This window comes from Phytophthora cinnamomi, assembly GCF_018691715.1.
Source record: "Phytophthora cinnamomi strain GKB4 chromosome Unknown Contig115, whole genome shotgun sequence".
Classification (NCBI taxonomy): Eukaryota; Oomycota; class Peronosporomycetes; order Peronosporales; family Peronosporaceae; genus Phytophthora; species Phytophthora cinnamomi.
The window spans coordinates 50421-70095 of NW_027151048.1; the positions used below are offsets into that span (position 1 = coordinate 50421).

General features: G+C 54.8%; 6 protein-coding genes across 7 annotated transcripts; 5 read left to right on the forward strand and 1 right to left on the reverse strand.

Moving 5' to 3' along the window:
* Positions 1 to 1028: 1028 nt before the first annotated feature.
* Positions 1029 to 1763, forward strand: IUM83_19903 (Sugar transport protein 10; the record flags this gene model as incomplete). Its single annotated transcript, XM_067944972.1, has 1 exon — positions 1029 to 1763. One exon carries the CDS (start codon positions 1029 to 1031, stop codon positions 1761 to 1763), a length of 735 nt encoding a protein of 244 aa, XP_067781659.1.
* A 148-nt stretch (positions 1764 to 1911) lies between these two features.
* IUM83_19904 (Sugar transport protein 10) lies at positions 1912 to 3255 on the forward strand (the record flags this gene model as incomplete). The annotated part of the gene is made up of 1 exon (XM_067944973.1): positions 1912 to 3255. One exon carries the CDS (start codon positions 1912 to 1914, stop codon positions 3253 to 3255), a length of 1344 nt encoding a protein of 447 aa, XP_067781666.1.
* A 3294-nt stretch (positions 3256 to 6549) lies between these two features.
* IUM83_19905 (Sugar transport protein 10) lies at positions 6550 to 7737 on the forward strand (the record flags this gene model as incomplete). Its single annotated transcript, XM_067944974.1, has 1 exon — positions 6550 to 7737. One exon carries the CDS (start codon positions 6550 to 6552, stop codon positions 7735 to 7737), a length of 1188 nt encoding a protein of 395 aa, XP_067781661.1.
* A 198-nt stretch (positions 7738 to 7935) lies between these two features.
* On the forward strand, positions 7936 to 9255 carry IUM83_19906 (Sugar transport protein 10; the record flags this gene model as incomplete). The annotated part of the gene is made up of 1 exon (XM_067944975.1): positions 7936 to 9255. One exon carries the CDS (start codon positions 7936 to 7938, stop codon positions 9253 to 9255), a length of 1320 nt encoding a protein of 439 aa, XP_067781667.1.
* A 91-nt stretch (positions 9256 to 9346) lies between these two features.
* Positions 9347 to 10846, reverse strand: IUM83_19907 (putative ubiquitin activating enzyme, E1 family; the record flags this gene model as incomplete). The annotated part of the gene is made up of 2 exons (XM_067944976.1): positions 9347 to 9375; positions 9724 to 10846. The coding sequence occupies 2 exons, from the start codon at positions 10844 to 10846 to the stop codon at positions 9347 to 9349; spliced, it is 1152 nt and encodes a 383-aa protein (XP_067781662.1).
* A 370-nt stretch (positions 10847 to 11216) lies between these two features.
* Positions 11217 to 12540, forward strand: IUM83_19908 (uncharacterized protein; the record flags this gene model as incomplete). Of its 2 annotated transcripts, none has more annotated exons than XM_067944978.1 (6): positions 11217 to 11360; positions 11436 to 11615; positions 11684 to 11761; positions 11836 to 11905; positions 12329 to 12399; positions 12481 to 12540. In XM_067944978.1, the coding sequence occupies 6 exons, from the start codon at positions 11217 to 11219 to the stop codon at positions 12538 to 12540; spliced, it is 603 nt and encodes a 200-aa protein (XP_067781664.1). The 2 variants fall into 2 exon arrangements, with proteins under 2 accessions (XP_067781664.1, XP_067781665.1); XM_067944977.1 differs by having other exon boundaries at positions 11851 to 11905.
* Positions 12541 to 19675: the final 7135 nt, after the last annotated feature.

Here is a 19675-nt window from a genome sequence, read left to right on the forward strand (position 1 = left end):
ACACATTGTACTGGCGGGCGTTGACTACAACTTTTCACAGCAGTTCAGCTTGACGCGCAAGTACAGGATCAAATTCGGTTGTTTGCTTCGACCAGTTGAGCAGGGAAATCGATGCGTGGAGACAATGGTTAGGGTGGAAGAGGAAGCATGAAGCATGACTTGCATGTGTGTGTGTGTATGGGGGGATGCTACTCGATCGATAGTCTGCGTGTCCGTGGTGCATTCATCGCCCGCTTCCGTCATTCGGTAGCCTCCGCGCTTCGGAGCCGCTCGTGCACGTCCCAGGATGGAGTCTTCATTACTGGTGGTCTCTGATATTGATTACCCGTGGTCGAGCTGGTCGTTGTAGTAAGAGTGACGAGAATAAAGAATGAGGTGAGTCTGAGCTGGTCTGAGGAGCTAGCTTGATTTTGACGGGGAAATTGGAGAAGTGATTAGTCACGCTATCTCGACATGCGTTAGGAGTGAAAAATATCCAGTAAAAGCTAAAGCTTGTTCCACAGAGAGCGGTGCATGGGCTTGTGAAACAGAATCCAGACTCCAACTTGAGCGACGGCGTGCAAATGGACGCTGCATCCTTAGCTGCGCTGGAGGGGTTTCTCCTCGAACTCGAATCTGCTGGTGTGGTCCCAGAGAGCTTGCCTTATGACTCGCTCAGCGAGATCGCGTTGCCTCCAGCAAATCCACCTGCAACAAAGAGCATCGACGAAATCGATGAGTTGGCACTGAAGCAAAGTCAACGAGAGGCCCAGCACTTGCTTGCTGCTCAACGGCGACAACGATATGCCAACAAAGTTAAATCTGAAAGAGCGAAACTCAAGCAGCAAGAGCACGAATTGTCAGCTCAGCTAAGCCGACTCCAGGAAGCTCGCTCAAAACTAGAAGCAAACATGAAGACGGCTGACTATTTGGCCTTAAGTGCGTGGAAAGCTGTCGCAATGCGGCAAAGAGAGAGACTACTCGAAGCGGAGGAGCAGCGGCGAAAGTTGAAGGTCGTTGTGGCTCACCAAGCGAAGTTGATCCGAGAGATGAAAGACTTGTTGCTGCTCAAGCCCGTGCCACGCAGCTCAGTCAACGAGCAGGCTGGGGCGTATTCGTCAGCACCGTTCAAGACGTTCGCGCATGAACTCGATGCACTTTACGCCATGACCGACCAGGTCTGCAGTCAACTCAAATTCAAGTTCTCGTCGGCACCGCTGCAGTTCGGTTTGACGCGCGAGTGGAACCACGCCATGACGTTCCTTGAGAGCGCGGACGCCACGACGATTCCATTTGACCTTGAACTCGCCAGCAACGCGATGACATCGGTGATGCTGCGCGGCTCAAAAGTAGACTGCTACGAAATCGATGAGTCGGAACACAGTACCAACACCGCGGCCACCAAGAACTGCTTCGACTATTCGCAAGAGTTGGGGGACAGTGCGGTCGTGACGATGCACACTGTAGTGAGGAGATACGTCGAGGCGGATCGGGTCGTGTTCGTGTGGCGCGCACTCACCGAAGGTCAGGGCGACTTCGAGGGTCTGTACACGGATGAAACCGCGTGGTATGTGCTCCGTCCGTCGACCAAAGAGGTCAACAGCCCCATGATCGTGGAGGCCTTTACCCGACTCGTGCCCGTTGGCTTCGAGCTGTCAGGAAGTGATGCGCGTGGGAATCGGTTCGTGGAGATATTGGCGAGGGCGGACGAGGAAGACGTCGACGACATGACTCGCACGCTCGAATGTATGCTGCTTGGGCAAGCCAACAACAACTATCCGTAGTGACTTGTAATAATTGACATGCTGCGCTTGACTCACCTCGCCAAGACGCTGTGCTGCATGCTGGCCTTTCCTACGTTCGCCTCCGTGCATGCGTGTGTGCTGTACACAAGGGCATCCATCGGCAGAGACCGACCGACGAGAGACCTCCATGCGCGCGCACGAGGAGCAGATGGATGCAGCGTCGCTGGCGGCGTTGACGGAGTTCCTACGCGAGTGCGAAACGCCCCTGGAGGTGCAGAGCCAAGTGGCTGCCGGCACCGTCGGTGCGGCTGATAACGGCGACCTAGGGCATCACCCCGCGTTAGCGGAGACCGTGGTCGCCTCGTCGCACAGAGATGACGACCACGAAGGTGATGGAGCTGGAGCCAACGACGAGGAGCTCGAACACTCGCGCGTGGGTCCGAGTGCAGCCGAGAGACGCCGCAAGATCAAGAACGCGCAGGCCGCCAAACGCCGACTGCGGTACCTCAAGAAGCTCAAGGCCGAGCGCAAGACGCTCAAGAAACAGGAGGTGGAGCTCTCCGCGCAGCTGAAGGAGCTGCAGCAGGCCCACGTGAAGGAGAGGACGGCGAGAAATAAGAAGATGCTGGCGCTCAGCGCGTGGAGAACGACTGCTTCGCGGCAGAAGGAGAGGCGACTTGAATCCGAGGAGAAGCAGCGTCAACTCAAGATGGCTGTCGTCAATCAGTCCGCGCTGATCCACCGGATGAACCATTTAGTGCAGCAGCAGCGCCTGCTGAACAGCTCCGAGTCGTATGAGGAGCAGGCGGTAAGCAGGGAGCGCAAGGGCAAGGCGCTGCTGAAGACATTCGTGCGTGAGATGGATTCGCTGTACGCGAAGACCGACGATGTGATCGGTAAGGTGGACTTTGGCATGTCCCCGCCTCTGACGTACGAGCTGACTCGGAAGTGGAGTAAGGACAAGAGCTTCCTCGAGAGTGCGGATGCTACGATAATACCGTTCAGCTTCGAGCAAACGTGTCGCGCGGTGTCGTTGATGATACTTGCTCCGAGCTATAACGATGAACTTGAGGATCCTGATAATACGGCCATCAGAACGTATCGATTGAACTTTTCACGTGAGCTAGGCAACAGCGCGATGTTGGTGGTGTATAACGCGGTGAAGAGATACGTCGAGAAAGACCGTGCGGTGTTCGTGTGGCGAACTCTTGCGGAAGGTCAAGGCGAGTTCGATGGGCTGCACACGGTCGAGACAGCGTGGTTTGTGGTTCGTCCACTAGCCGCAACCGAAGAAATTGGAGCGCACAAACCCAGAGGCAGTGCAATGATTTTGGAGAGCTATACACGCTTGGTGCCTGTTGGGTTTGGAAGACCGTCCGATAATGATGCCCGCGCGAACAAGTTCATCAAAATTCTTGCGAAGGCTGACGAAGCAGACGTCAACGACATGAAGCAAATGCTGGGGAAGCTTTTGCTCGACGAAACGCGGGGGAATTCAGGTAAACCCTCTGGTCAAAGGATAGGAAAATGATTCTGCTAGGTTCTATGCTGCCACAGTCAATGTTGAAGTTCCCGTCAACAAGGCCGTCGTCCCAGCTACAGTAAACGCAGGCGATGATTTGATTCTTCGTAGAGAACCCACGTTTAAGGCTATGAATAATGGACCCGGACGAAGAAGAAGAACTCGAAGAACTATCTCTTTTCGGCAACCTCACGTCATCTTGGAGACCCCAACGCCCATGTCTTAGACGCGATGGTATATAGATAACGTGCGTGCTGGTGGCACCTGTAATGGTGTCATGCGATCGCCGCACATGATGCACTCGCTACTCACGCCAGCAAACGCTGGCCCGCCGAGTAAACAGCCCAACTTTGTGCACCGTGTCGCAAAAATCGAGAAAAGCGCAAAAGTCTGTCCTCTGCGCTAGGCAGCGTTAACCAGTAGGCACGTGACTTCCGAATTTGGCCGCTGTACGCAAGATGGTGATCTTGGTGGACCAAGCTTCACTGGACGCAGCTTCCATGGCGGCGATGGCGGAGTTTCTGCGAGAGTGCGAGTTTTTCATCGATGATCTCGAGGGAGATAGCAGTACATCGACATGGACCTCCGCAGCGAACCGTAACAAGATCAAGGTTCACCGCCGCAGAGACCGTTATCGTGAGAAGATGAAAAACGAAAGGCAAATCCTGCAGCAAGAAGAACGTAAATTATCGAGGAAGCTGAGACAACTCCAGGATGCCCACGCGAAAGCAAAACGGCACGAGAAAGAATCGTATACGATGGCTTTGAGCGTGTCACGATCAACAGCAATTCGACAAAGAGAACTCCGGGCAGAAGCGGAAGAACGGCAACAACGCCTGAAGCTGGCAGTGCTCCGTCAACAAGAAGTCATTCGTGGGATGAGTGCACTGCTACAACAATGTCGAGGCAGCAGTCCAACGGAGGCTCCAACCTTGCACGACGACCCGGTACTTGCGAAATCAGTAAACGGCGCGTCGCTATACAAAATATTCTTGGGCGAACTAGACTCATTGTACGCGCAAACCAGCGCTATTTTTGAAAGCGAGATACCCAAGGTGGTGCGCGGAGACGTACGCAACAAAGCGGAATTGGAAGCATGATGGAGATAGCCTCAAGCGGGTGGATGCGACCGAGATCACTTTTGACGTGAAGCAACTTTCGCTGGCCATGTCATCGATTTTTCTGTCAGGCACAGACGGAATCCGCTACGACGGCGAGATTGACGATCCCGCCAAAACTACAGCTATGACGTATCGTTTGAAACACACGCTGGAGTCCGGCGAGAGCGCAACATTAATTATCTACACGGTGGTGAGAAGATACATTGAAGAGGATCGTATAGTATTCGTCTGGCGATCGCTCAGTGAAGGACAGGGTGAGTTTGAAGGCTTGTATGCGGACAAGCACGCGTGGCAAGTGATTCGTCCATCCGTTCAGGGGCGTGATGGACGAATCACTCAGAATCCTGTTAGTGTCTTAGAGAGCTACGCTCGTTTGAAGTACATCCGGCTAAACGGCAAGGCGGTTACCTCGCGTGGACAGCGATTTGTGAAGATACTGACAATGGCGGACAAGGAGGATCTGGACGACGCCACTCGAGCATTGTTGCGACGGCTTGTGGGTGATCCTATCGCGTCTTGCTCTGAGGAGGAGGAGATTATCCGATAGTGCTCAGCTCTGATAGTTATTTCGACACGAGCAGCATGAGCGCATTCTCCTTCAACGCGAGCACAACAGGATTAACGAATCGCTATTTGCCGAACCCTCTGCAACACATGTACATGTAGTTGATCCTGGCAATCGTTTACCCCACATAAATTCTCAAAAGATGACTGGTCCACCAGGGGACCAGCTTTGACTGTAAATGCACGAAGTGCTGTGACACCGATGGGATACGCCGACTAAACATGCAGAAGACTCAACAGTCCAGCATTGAACTTACAGATGTTGGTTTTGCTGGGGAAGCGAAAGCGGGCACTGCAGGTTTTCGATCAGGGTTTTTACCGTATGGCATGCTGGTACTTCAATCTTTTCGTGGGGCCCTCGATGCAGCTGGAACCAGGCAACGGAAAAAAGAGTTGCGGAATTGCAATAGATGTACCGGTACTATTATAATATATAGATCATTGGTTCACACATAATCAAACAAAATTATGAATTGAGGTAGTTATCGCAATACGGTTTTGTCCAAGAGGACGCAGCCCGGTTTCGTTTCACTCTCCGCGTATTTCACTCTGTACTTCATCAACGTGATGTCGGTGGTGTATATTATGTTTGAGTGTATTAATACCTCCCTGCTTTGTACTGCATGCAGCGGTGTCGACCTGAAAACACACGGAGGTAATTTTACAAAGATTTGCTGCTTTTGACTGGGAATAATGGGAGATCTCTTCCTACAACCTGAGCGCCAGAGAGAGCGTAACAAAAGCAATATAAAACCAACGCTCTGCGTATCAACTTAGTTGTTCGTATTGCATCACTTTATTCGCGTGTGAACTACTTCATTTCTGCCAACGCGTTAGTCCTCACTGACCTGCATTCGTCAACTGATTTCGATTCGCCGCAGCGCCAGGTGTATGTAATTTGGGTGCACATTGTCTTTCGTACTCACCCAGCAAAACCTCCATATAAAAATCTCGTTCAATTGTTCATGGTTTCCAGTGTGCTATCGTGACAGAGTTTCAGCAAACGGCGATCTTCAAGCAAGTGCATCCTCAGGGTTTTTTGTCCAAGCTGCTTCTCGCAATTTATTTAAACCGGTGGACCGCACAAACTAAACTTATTGCTATATTTGGTAAAAAGAACGAATTTTAGTTTTACTCACGACTAATAGTGGAGATGCTTTTATTAATAATTCTACATGGGTACTTTTCATACCCAATCAGCTTTCAAAATTCAATTCAAAATCCATCGAACTGCGGGCCCGCGAACCAGTTAAAGTTTGTGGGGCTGGTAAACCAGCAAGCTGGCCTCCCAGGATTACGCTTAAAATGAGGACTCGAGGACTCAACACTGGTTCATGTTCTCTTTGTCGATGATCCCTAGCGTACAATAAACATCCATGAACTGCTGGAGTTTTTAAACTGACGTTTAAACGCACGCAGGATGTTACTACGACTACAAGTGCGATTGTTGGAGGAGGCGAGTGTCCATGTCGTCAATTTCCGCGTCCACGTTATCTCAAAGCAACCTTCAGTGAAGGCTTCACATCATGCAAAATCCGCCCGTGGGTAAGCCGGGGCAGCGATATCCGGTGTGGGGAGGGTTGGTGCATAGGTTACCACAGTCACATTCGCGCGAAAGATGGCAGGCAACGACGGAATGGACAGCGCCTTCGTGGTGGCGACGGAGGAGTTTCTGCTTGAATACGAAGAGTCTATCGGGCTGTCGGACGTTCAGCCGCACGGCCCGTTGATAAGGGTTCGAGGCAAAAGCGCACCGCCATCTCGAGCATGCCGGACCCCAACGGATAGGAGTAGAGTCAAGGCCGCTGACAGGCGTGAACGCTATCGCAAGAAGCTCCAAAACGAGAGGGAGACGCTGAAGCAGCAGGAGCAAGAGCTCTCGATCGAGCTCACCAGCCTGCAGGAGGCTCATGCAAAAGCCAAAGAAGAGCAGAAGAAGGCAAACACATTGGCGTTGAGTGCGTGGCGGGTGACAGCTGCAAGGCAGAAAGAAAAGCGACAGGAAACGGAGGAGCGACAACGACAGCTCAAGGCTATTATAGCTGATCGGGCCCAGCTGATCCGCCAAATGAACGCCTTGCTGCTGCAGCCAGTGATGGACAAGCCGTTGAAAAGCCTGAATGCAGTTGACGAGGCTAATAGCGCCTTACTGTTCAAGAATTCCATCGGCGAGCTCGATTCGCTGCACGCGAGGACCGCCGACGTCATGGCCGGCGTGGAATTTAAGCACTGGTCTCCTGAGGAGTTCGCGTTGACGCGGTCGTGGAACCAAAGCAAGACTCTGCTGGAGGGTGGGGACGCGACGGTCTTGCCATTCGCCTTCGAGCAGACCTGGCTTGCAATCTCAGTGTTGCTGCTATCGGACACGAGCGGAAGCCTTTACACCGGCGAGATCGACGACCCGGAGAACACTACAGCCATGACGTACAACCTGCCTGGTATGTCTTTCATCGTCTACAGCGTTGTCCGGCGCTACGTCGAGGACGAGCGCGTCGTGTTCGTGTGGCGCGTCCTCACCGAAGGGCAGGGCGAGTTCGACAGCTTGTACGCAAACGAGCACTCGTGGCTCGTGCTGCGGCCGTCGACGGACGAGGCTGGTCGTCCGACGACCACCTTGGAGAGCTACACACGGCTGCAACCCTCCGGACTGGACGGGCAAGTGTGCAGCGGTTCGCGCGGAGACCGATTCATCGAGTCGCTGGCTCAGGCCGACGAGGACGGCATGAAGGATGTCCATCAAGCGCTGTGGCGGCTGCTGGTGGACGACCCCGATCATGACCTCGACGTGCTCGAGCAGAAACTGTAGGTAGATAACCTTAGATGAACGACCACGCCTTGGTGCACATGCACTACATGTATATAGCGCGAGATATCATACCGGCGGGCAACGCCGACACCTTGACAGCGTGTCCCATTGCTCAGCGCTCAGGCGACTCAACATCCGCGTCGATCCCTTCAGAACATAAACCAGGAGCAATAGAAGAGGAAGAAGACGCCGCGCGCGATGGAAGACAAGCAGCAGATGGACGCCACGCTGGCGGCGGTGACGCAGTTCCTGAGCGAGTACGAGGCGCCCGCCGCCGTGGACGCGGCGCCGATCCCCGCGGTGGACGATCTGCTGCTCGCGAGCCAACTGCTCGTAACGGAGACCGAGGCGTCCCTCGCTCAGAGCTCCGTGGACGCTCAGGCTGAAACGCTTGCGGCGGACGAGAACGCGTCGGACAGCGACCGCAACGCGGCGCCGCAGAGCTCACGGGCCAAGGCCGAGAGGCGGCGCAAGATCACCAACGCGCAGGCGGCCAGGCGCCGCGTCAAGTACCTCAAGCGCGTAAAGGACAAGCGCGAGACGTTGAAGCGCCAGGTGCGCGAGCTCTCGGACGAGCTGGAGCGCCGGAAGCAGGACCAGCAGCGGGCCAAGGAGGAGGCCGAGCGGGCCGACGCGCTCGCGCTCAGCGTGTGGCGGGCCACGTGCGTCCGCCAGAAGGAGCGCCGACTCGAGTCCGAGGAGCAGCAGCGGCGCCTCAAGGCCGCGGTGATCAGCCGAGCCAAGCTCGTTCACCAGATGCACTCACTACTGCAGCACCGCATGGCCAGCAGCCAGCTCGAGAGTCTGCTGTCGCTCGAAGGTCCGTCCTCGGGCTGGGAGAAGAAGGGCACGGCGCTCTTCAAGACGTTCGTGCACGAGCTGGACGCCATCTATGCGCAGACCGACGAGGTGATCGAGAACTCGGACCTGAAATTCTCGTCCTCGCTCATGTACAAGCGCACGTGGAAGTGGAATCAGTGCATGACGTTCCTCGAGAGCGCGGACGCCACAGTCATCCCGTTCGGCTTCGAGCAAGCCCGACATGCCGTGTCGTTCGCGATGCTGTCGGACCCGAGAGAAAACCCGCACAGCGAGGGCATCGAAGACCCGGAGAACACGACGGCCTCGACGTACCGCCTGAATTACTCGTGGGAATCGGGTGACAGCGTCACCTTCGTGGTGTATTGTGCGATCAGGAGATATGTGGAGGCAGACCGTGTGGTGTTTGTGTGGCGTGCTCGAAGTGAAGGCCAAGGCGAGTTCGACGGCTTGGCCATGGATGAAACTGTGTGGGTGGTCGTCCGTCCCTCAGACGCCCACACGGAGGATAACCCCGCGACGGTCTTGGAGATCTACACGCGGTTAGTGCCGACTGGGTTTGGCGGGCCATCAGTGCCGCCTCGGTTTGTCAAGATATTCATGCGTTCGGACGAGGAGGACATCACGTATTTGATGCGGTTGCTCGAGAGGTTGTTGATCCACCAAACGACTCCCAACAGCCGATCAGTGCCTGTGTAGGCTTGATGTTGAACGCTGTCGTTGAGTAGCGACAGCTAGGTATGTACTCCGCGAGTTGAGTATGGATTTAAGTGTTTGCATCTCTTGCATTTTAGTACAGTTTGCACGCGTCGAGCATCGCTACAACGCGTACCCAAACAACAAGCCTCGACTCACAGTAAATACTTCAGAACAAAGGCAACACCTTTTATATTGATTCGCAGCGAACGACACGACTTTAGTCTTCCATCGGCGTCGGCTGTTCAACCCCGTTCTTAATCTTGGGCTTGAAGATAATATTCAACGACAACGCCATATCCCCGACGAAAACTGCGTCTGTGATCGTGAGGCTCTCTCCGTCCTTTACGAGCTCACGCAGCGGCTTCGATAAGTTGACGCTGGTGGCAGTGCGCAACGCTGGCGGGCCCTGCATGAACAGGTTCGCGCTTCCTGAGCTGATTGAGGGCTTCAGCAGCCGGAAATCGTCACCGCAGAGCTGGTCGATCAGCTTCTGCAGCGTCGTAGCGTCCGGGTCCACATGCAGCGTCTTCTGCTGCGAGGAGCACACAACGCAGTCGGTCTTGCGGTCGTACTGGAACGTGTGCGAGTAGCAGCCCGTGGCGCCCATGTGCATGTGGTAGTTGTTCATCAACCGACTGCAGTAACTCATGGCTTTGAGCGCCTCGTTGACGCACATGGCCGACACCACGGCGTTGGTCGACGCCACCGCCGGGATAATGTTCTTCACCACGCCAAGCGTGAGACTGTACGTGACCCCGGCAATGCCGAACTGCTCAGCGCGCTCCTTGGCGGCCTGATAGACCCACTGCATGTGCTCGGGCGAGTCCTTGTCCAGCTTCTTCTCCGGGAACTCGCGCGGCCACAGCACGATGAAGGCGTAGGCGACGCAGTGCGCGGGCTGGCGCGGCGTCTCGGCGATGGTGCACATGGGGAAGCTCTTCTGCGGCGGGAAGGTCTCGAGCGAGCATTCGAAGCAGCTCGTGATGCGGGGGATGATGACGCGCGCCTGGCCGCGCAGGCCCTCAGTGCCCCCGTCGATGAGCGGGATGATGGTGGCCGGGTCCACGTCGCCGTCCTCGTCCACGTCGGCCAGCGAGACCACGAGCGAGTTGAGGTAGCGGCGCGCCTCGATGTTGTCGAGCCCCGAGAGGATGACGTGGAACTGGCGGTAGAAGTCGGCGTCCATGTCCTGCACCTTCTTGAAGTGCGGCGTGATGTCGCCGCCCATGCGCGCGCGCACGAAGGCGGCGGCGCACTCGGCCTTGGACTTGCCCACGTCGGCGGCGCGGAACAGGAACTGCCGGTTCAGGTTGGACACGTCGATCGTGTCCATGTCCAGGATGTCCACCCGGCGGAAGCCCGAGAGCACGCAGTCCTTGAGCAGCTCGCAGCCCAGGCCCCCGGCGCCGATGATGAGCACGCGGCACTCGCTCTGCAGGAAGGCCAGCGTGTCCTGCGCGGCCTGCGGGTCGAACTCGCCCAGCGGCACAATAGACGTCTCGCTCGGGAAGGCCGTGCGGCGGCCCAGCAGGCGCAGCAGGTCCCAGTGGCGCTGCTCGCCGCGCACCGAGTGCAGCGGCGCGAGCTTCATGGCGGAGGAGGGCGGGGACGACGGGGAGGGCGCAGCGTGGCTCAGCTTGGGCTTCTTGTGCGCGAGGGAGCGAGGAGACGCGGCCATAAACGTCGCTCCCGAGGGGGAAGCGGCTACAGCAGCAGGCGACGGCGGCGACGAGCTCCGGGAGCTGCGGAACGTTCGACCGATAGTGAAGTGGGCGAAAATGCGGGTATCTTGACCTGATGGGTGGTGTGTGACACATTATCAAAGTGGAGTGGTGCACATCGATAATCACAGTATCGGGTTTGGGAGGGTGGAGCGCGAAACGACACAAGGGAGGGCAGTTGAAGTTGCAGTGTAGTTGGCGAGTATGGTGGCCACGGCTGCGGCACGGCCCAAGCCGCACATGCTGGGAGGCAGCAACAACCTCGTGAGCGAGCGGAATCGCCGCGATAAGGCGGAGGCGGCGCTGCAGACGGCGAGGCTGAACCTGTGCACGCTGGCGCAGGACCTGACGCCGCAGGTGCAGCGGCTCGCGCAGCAGGTGGAGGTGCGTGGGTTCGAGCGAGCGCTAGGCTGTTGTGTGGGCACTGAGTGCGAAGGAGGGGTGTTGGTGGTGGGGCAGGCGCTGCAGGTGGAGAAGCGCCACCGACTGCAGCTGGACGAGGCGTCGCAGGAGCTGCTGGAGGGCCTGCAGGGCCAGATCGACGACGTGGAGGCCAGGCAGCAGCAGTGCTGCGTCGTGGACTGCAGGATCGAAAACGCGGTGAAGCATGTTGACGAGCAGGCCACGGCGGATCGATATGTACGGGGTTGAAACGTGTTGGAAATGGTGGATTCACTTCTGCTGACAGATTACGTGAGCGGTGACAGGAGCTGCGGATGCTGATCAGCAAGTTGCAAGAAGTGCAGGATAAACACGCAGTGGAGATTCGACTACTGCATCAGGAGGTGGGGGTCGCCGCTGCTGGTCATTATTGCTAGTCGGTGATGTGGAGAGCATTGACTGAGGATCTTGTGGTTAGCTCGTGGCGTCGAAGGAGTTTATGGCGCAGAGGATGAACGCCATCGAGGACGCTGTGGCTAGCGTCAGAAGTGAGATCGCACGTGGGAGCGAGCAGCAGCGCAATACTATGCAGAGTCATGCCAGCAAAATCGACGAAATGTATGACAAGCTGTTCGCGCTGGACAAGGAGCTGCTCAAGTTGAAATTGTCGCTGCCAGCGTCGGTGAAGGCGCAGATCCCCACTTCCTTTACAGATCAGCGCTCTGGTTCTGGGACAACAGCTACCGCGAATCGAGTGGAGGTGACACAGGGTGGAGAGTTGGGTGTCGCCCTCAAAGTCCACGAGCTAGCAGCGGATATCGAGGCAATATAAGGCGGTACCCAACAGTATGCGTTGCAAACCAATCTGAACTCACAGTTTGTGCGCGCTTCCAGGAAAGCAGATTCGTTAGCGTACCGCTCGGCCGACAGGAAGCAGTTCGACGCACTGACAAACCGAATGCGTGAGGCAGCAAAGAGCCACCACGCACTGAAGAAAGAAGTCGCGACCCGGTTGCAAGACAGGCAGGTTTGCTGCGACCAGGTACGGGAGTGACTCCAGGCCATTGACCTATCGATTCACCTGATGTTGTTCAACGTCTTAATGCCTTGATGCATGCTGCAGATGGTCACCAAAACCCCCAGCGAGTTGTCAAAACGCCTGCAGAAGGCACAAACTGTATAGGATGGCGAGATCGAGACGCTGAAGGCATCCGTGCTCACACTCGAGGCATTCTACAACGTACAGAAGCGTAGAGAGACTGCTGCAGCTTCCAGCAGCCATCACGGCTCGCATATGGATATGGAGCAGCAAAAGCTACTGGAATGTGTCAAAACCTACGAAAGGAGGCGAACAGTCTGAGAGAAGAACACAGCTCGCACCTTACGCGCATCGATGCGGACTTGCTCAGGTTGTTCGACTGGACTCGGGAGAAAGTTGCATCCGTTCGAGGCTTTTGAAGCGAGGGCGCTGCATTTGGACGCACATCATGTGCGGTGGACACGCAGGACAAGCTTGGCTGCAGCACCTGGTTGCTTCCGTCGCAGCGGGTGCTCGTAGGTTGCGGCGAATTGGCTCCGCCTAAATCCTCTGGAGGTGAGACATAGCGTCACAAGGCTCCACAGCTGAGCTCGTGGATGCCCACGAATTCAGGCGAAAGCGATTTGCAGCTTCGCCTCTCACACATGCATTACCACTTGCAATGTGACAGCGCCACAAGACGTGCCATCTTATCGAGAACTCGCGCCCGGATGGGGAACAGCAAAGGCTAATGGGTTGTTTTCGAACATGTAAAATGTTCTTTTGTGGCACAAGAAATGGCGCTCACTACACTGTCTTCGGTAATTAGTCAGACTGAGACTATTTTGTGTTTAGAGTTTTTCTGCTAGTTTACAGTAATTAGTCGTACTGAGATTAATAATTGGCTAAGACTATTTACGAACTCAAAAATAGCCTTAGGGCTCCAGCAATCTTGCAGAGTCGCGCCACAGACCACTGAGCCAAATCTGAATGAGTATCAGAAAACATCAAATTGTACTTTTCTTTACAAATGATCAAGCATCGGAATACTTGTCGTCAGCAGGCTCTCCTTCAAAGTGCGGGCGATGTTAGCTCAGGTAACACCAGACACGCAGCGTAAAACAGTTGTGGTTCTATAAGTGGTTGTACTTGGTCGGCACTTCGAGGATCACTAGCAGCAGAAACAGCGGCTATGGAATCAAAAGTGTAATGGGTGACTCAAACCTAGTCACACTGATTAGCAAGTTGCACCCTTTACCGCTCAGACTACTGACTATGGTAGTTATGAAGTTACCTTGATCAGACTATTTCCGAACTTCAAAAGTTTACTTTAACAACAAATAGTCTGACGTAAACTAATGTCGCACATAGAGGAACTGGCCGCGCCGCGTTTGTGAGGATCACGAAGACCCGCCACTACTACGATAAACGACAAACTGTCGGGGCTCATTAATCGTGAGCCAAGACGTATTTCGTGCGGTGCACAGGATCGAGTATTGTACGACTAATTGGAAGAGAACACGAGGGACGGAAAATAGTTTTTTTGCGCGCTTTGTAGAGTGCCACCAATTGATAAGTCATCTGTAATGCTAATAGTGCTAACTACAAAATTGAAGATGAAAAGAAGATTACTTAGTCTAAACGAAATATATCCATCTACCGATATCCTAAGCCTGATGTGGACGACGTATCGGACGCATTCTCCACTCCGCTGAGCGCCATATCCCAAACGGACTGCTCCTTGGTCTCCAATTCAAGCAATACCGGGGCGTTGACTGCAGAATAAGTCGCGTCCAGACAGCGAAGTCATGCAGGCCATGCCAGCACCAGTCAACGTTAGGTCGAAAATGCCGATGGCCAGCGCTCAGCTACCCACAGGTTCGTGGCCCGAACTGTTAACAGTCAACGCGGCTGTCCACGGTCGCATGGGCTATCGGCTGTCGTTCAGCAGTACTGATCTCTCTGCTACAAGGGAGTACCCCCAACTGGCGCTCGCGCTGTTCGTTACGCATTCGGACCATCCTGTCATTTCGGAATTCATATCCAAGTATCCAAGCCGTCCTGACCTCCATTCCACTCCACTGCAACCAAGTCATTCATGAAGCTTGCTGGGCTTATCGCGTCTTTGGGTCTGCTGAGCGTAGCTACTGCTGATTCGTGTACTACCCAGCCGTCGACTTTGACGCCCACTCCGACGACGGCGGTCGGGTCGCTGTCATCTTCATCGTCGGGCACCCCGACCACGATCCCCGGAAGCGAATCGACCTCTTCATCCTCGTCGGGTACCCCACCCATGTCAACCCCCACTGCGACGACCAAGTCGCTCTCATCTTCATCGTCGGGCACCCCAACCACGATTCCCGGAAGCGAGTCGTCCTCTTCATCCTCATCGGGTATCCCATCCGCGCCGACATCCACGTCATCTCCAGCCTCTTCGTCAGGAACAACCCCGACGATCGCTCCGTCCTCAACATCGGGCTCAAGTCAGCCACACTTCGCTCGCTTCTTCGACCAGGATCAATTCCACACTATATTTCCGGATGCTGTGTCGCTCTACAACTTCAACGGTCTTGTGAACGCCGCCAGTAAGTACACGGAGTTCGCCAACACGGGGAACAACGACAACGACAAACGCGAGTTGGCTGCGTTCCTTGCCCAGACTGCTCATGAGAGCGACAACTTCAAGGCGGCGGAGGAGTACGCATGGAAGACGTACAGTGTCCGGCAATACTGTAACAACAGCACCATTTCGTGCGCTCCTGGCCGTCGCTACCACGGCCGTGGTCCCATTCAGCTCTCGTGGAACTACAACTACTACCACGCTGGAAAAGCCCTCGGAATCGACCTCCTGAACAACCCGGACATCGTCGCGACGGATACCGATGTAACCTGGATGACTGCACTCTGGTACTGGATGACCCCGCAGGGGCAGGGTAGTCAAGCGATTCACGATGTCGTGACGGGCGAGAACGGTTTTGCTGAAGCTACGAAAATCATCAATGGTGCTCTTGAGTGCGGACCGAATGCTCCAAACAAAGCCAACGAGCAGAAGCGCATCGAGTACTACACCAAAATGTGCGCGGCGCTGGGTGTGCAACCCTTGGGTAGCTCCTCCTGGAACGCGTAGACACACTGTAGCGTTTGGGTGCAACCCTTGGGTAGCACCTCCTGCAACGCGTAAACACACTGTAGCGTTTGGGTTCGCATGCAGCCCTACATCTCGAATGAATTTGTCAATGAACTCGTGTCAGCTCCTATTTGCCATTAGTTTCATATCAAAACCTGCAGCTCTCAAACTGCACCATGCGCGCTCACTGCAGAGCCACAACTGTTTTACGCTGCGTGTCTGGTGTTACCTGAGCAAACATCGCCCGTACTTTGAAGGAGAGCCTGCTGACGACAAGTATTCCAATGATCATTCGTAAAGAAAGGTACAATTTGATGTTTTCTGATACTCATTCAGATTTGGCTCAGTGGTCTGTGGCGCGACTCTGCAAGATTGCTGGAGCCCTAAGGCTATTTTTGAGTTCGTAAATAGTCTTAGCCAATCATTAATCTCAGTAAGACTAATTGTTGTAAACTAGCAGAAAAACTATAAACACAAAATAGTCTCAGTCTGACCAATTACCGAAGACAGTGTAGTGAGCGCCATTTCTTGTGCCGCAAAGGAACATTTTGCTGTTCCCCATCCGGGCGCGAGTTCTCGGTAAGATGGCACGTCTTGTGGCGCTGTCACATTGCAAGTGGTAATGCATGTGTGAGAGGCGAAGCTGCAAATCGCTTTCGCCTGAATTCGTGGGCATCCACGAGCTCAGCTGTGGAGCCTTGTGACGCTATGTCTCACCTCCAGAGGATTTAGGCGGAGCCAATTCGCCGCAACCTACGAGCACCCGCTGCGACGGAAGCAACCAGGTGCTGCAGCCAAGCTTGTCCTGCGTGTCCACCGCACATGATGTGCGTCCAAATGCAGCGCCCTCGCTTCAAAAGCCTCGAACGGATGCAACTTTCTCCCGAGTCCAGTCGAACAACCTGAGCAAGTCCGCATCGATGCGCGTAAGGTGTGAGTTGTGTTCTTCTCTCCTCATCGCCTATCGAGGGCGGCGTGGTCGCGCCGCGTGGTTTGGATGGACTGGAGGCATGCTGCATGAGACTTTAGTGGGTGCTGGCACGTGAGCCCCCGACTGCATGTCTAAGGCGCGGTGCAGGAGCAGCCTTCCGTGGCCGAGTATCTGACTGCTTTTGCTCATTAATAAACTTTCCTCTTTCAACACATACCGGGTATTCGCGACAAAGCGAGCTTTGCGCTCGTCGAAGCGTTTAGTTTGTTGATCCCGGAAGTCGTCGACTGTCCGGAACTTCGTGTCTTCGGTGCGCGTGACAACTGAGAGTTTCCTGTCGTCGTTTGGTCAAGAACTACCGAGCAACGTCGACTAAGTACGAGGGCAAGGAACTTCGTTACTCCACTAAGTGCGGTACTACTAAGTTCGCATTAGGTTCGACTGGAGTGGACTTCAACTATTCCGGGCTACGCGGTGGACTCCGACGGTGATGTGGAGATGTCGCTGCCGCACCCTATCTTCGAGGCCATCAGGGCTCCCGAGCTTTCCAGCTGGGGCCATGCTGCTCTGATCGAGTGGCACCGTGAGTGCGAGCGCTACGCCCCACCACCGGCGAGACGTTTGAGAACGTCATTGCCACCGTCAAGGGCTCGGTAAGGCCAAAGACGTCGAAGAACATGGCTACTTACGTGCTGAAGAAGCTGGTGGCCTCGGTGACCGACGCTGACATCATGGGCGCTGTGGAAGCACGCTGTCACACGCTCAAAAGCGAGTTTGTACCGGATGTCACTTCTTTGTTCCGCGCGAACCTAAGGATGGACCTGACGATTGATGACTGTGACGCACGTATCTTTCGCTACTTTGAAGATTTCAATTGTATAATGGAGAACAATGGTCTTCAAGGTCTCATCGGTTCCCAGGATGAAAAAGGCCCCCAATACAAGAGCAGGATGAAGACTCGGTGCCGTCTTCTGGTCGACAACCTACAGCCTCCGGTCCTCAAGGCTCAAATCGGACGTCTCATCGAGCTAGAGCGGCGCAACTGCAAATCTGATGACGTCGCGCTTTCTGATCTGATTCTCGAGCATGCTAACGTGCAGCAACGATTCCACCGGATGTCGCAAGACCATGCCGGAAGAACCGATGCCAAGCTGGCGAAGACCCAACGGAACCCGCAAATGACCGGCAGAGCTAAGACTGGATCACCGACAACGACCCCTGCAACGTCGACGCCACCTAGCAACATGGGCAACGCCACCACTCGCATGCCGCGCCAACCGACGGGTGCCCCGTCGACAGATGGCTGCCCGGTCTGTAAGGGGCCGCACTGGCTCAAAGACTGTCCTATTGCCACCGAAGTCCAGCGTGAAGAAGCTCTCCGAAAGTACCGTGAGAGTAAAGCCCAGAAGCCTGCAGCCATGAGGTCCAAGGCCGCTAGGTACGCAGGAGCCACCAGATCCGTCCGTATTAATGGCCTGATCGAGATGCCATACTTGCCATACGCGGCGGCTGACCAGAGTGTGGTGCCCAAGAAACGCTGAATTCCCTCCGGGCAATGCAACCTACGCTCAAAGTACTGAAGCTCGCTGTTGCTGTGGAAGCTGTCATGGCGAATGGGCAGACGAAGATGTGCGACGAGGAAGTGCTGTTGGACTTAGAATTGGCTACAGTCGTAGGGTCGGTGGCACTACGGTCGGTGCCATGCTTGGTACTGGCTGACGACGGTGACGAATTCCTCCTGGGTCGCGAGATACTCAAGGGACTAGGTATCGACGTGGAGCAGCAACTATCTCAATTGGCTGGTTCGCCACTACTCGAGAACGAGGAGGACGAATTTCCAGTAGGCGACGCGATTCCTCTGCCAACGGATGGAACAGCGCCTAAAACTTCTCTTGATCAGCCGATCAAACATGCTATCACCAACGGTTTACCCGCTGAACACGTCGAAGCAGTCCGTGAATTGGTTGCTGCATTTCCGGATATTTGGCGCGACGGAGTTGGTCCTGATCCACCAGCTGATGTTGAACCTTTCCGCGTGACGGTGCGGCCAGACGCAGTGCCCTATCGCAGCCCTCCACGGAAGTATGCCTGTGCAAGCCCAATTCATCCGCGACTACGTGAAATCACTCGTTGGCAATGCCTTAGTGGTGCCAAACAATGCGTCGCGGTGGGCCTGTGTAGTTGTCCCGGTACGCAAGCCGGGCACGCAAGACACGTTCCGTCTAACTATTGACTACAGACCTATCAACAACGTCACCGTCCCGATTGCAGGTGGAATGCCTTCAACTGCGTCCCTACTCGACACGTTTGAGAATTTCAAGAACAAAAGGGTAGTTGGTAGAGTTGACTTCACTCAAGGCTTCTGGAAAATGCCTCACCACGAAGACAGTCGAGAAATGTTCTCATTCATTACTCCTGATGGTGTGTTCACGCCTACCATTGCCACAAGGTGGCATGGACTCAGCACTGCACTTCCAGAACCAAGTGCAAGCCAAGTTGGCGCCTTTAATTCCGCATTCGGCAATTGTTTGGGTCGACGACGTGCAGCTTTTCGTGCTGACAGTAGACGCGTTTTTGAAGACGCTCCGCACATTTTTTGAAATCGTGCATAAGGCCCGCTTCAAACTCAATATGGCGAAGTCATCGTTGATCGAGCTGGAAATCTTGTGGTGTGGCCGTTTGATCTCGGGCAAAGGTGTCCGTCACGACCCCACCCGCGTCAACACGCTTGCTAACTTGCCCCTACCAGCTACAGTGGCAGATCTAAAGTATTTTGTCTGTGTCACGAATTGGTTGTACGACTTGCTCCCGGACTACGGACGTATGATCGCTCCACTACAAGACAAACTGAATGCGGAACGCAATCGGATCGGCCATCGCAACCGGAACGCTCTGAATGTGGTCTGCAACGAACGAGCTGCCTACGATGCAGTGGTGGCTTTGGTAGCGATTCAGCACTCATGACGTTCCCCGATGCAAATGCTTACTTACTCCTCTGTACAGATGTTTCTGCCACCGGATATGGTATTATCGTGACTCAAATCCGAGACTGGGACGCAGCGTTGCCAGTCGACAAGCAACACCACGAGTTGATTATCTATAAGGGCGGAACTTTCAAACACTCGGAACGTAACTTGTCGGTTGTGGAAAAGGAAGCTTTTTCTATTGTCAAGGCCTGTCATGACCTTGAGTATTTGCTACTTCGGCCAAAGGGGTTTCGTTTGTTTTGTTCTGCGACCATG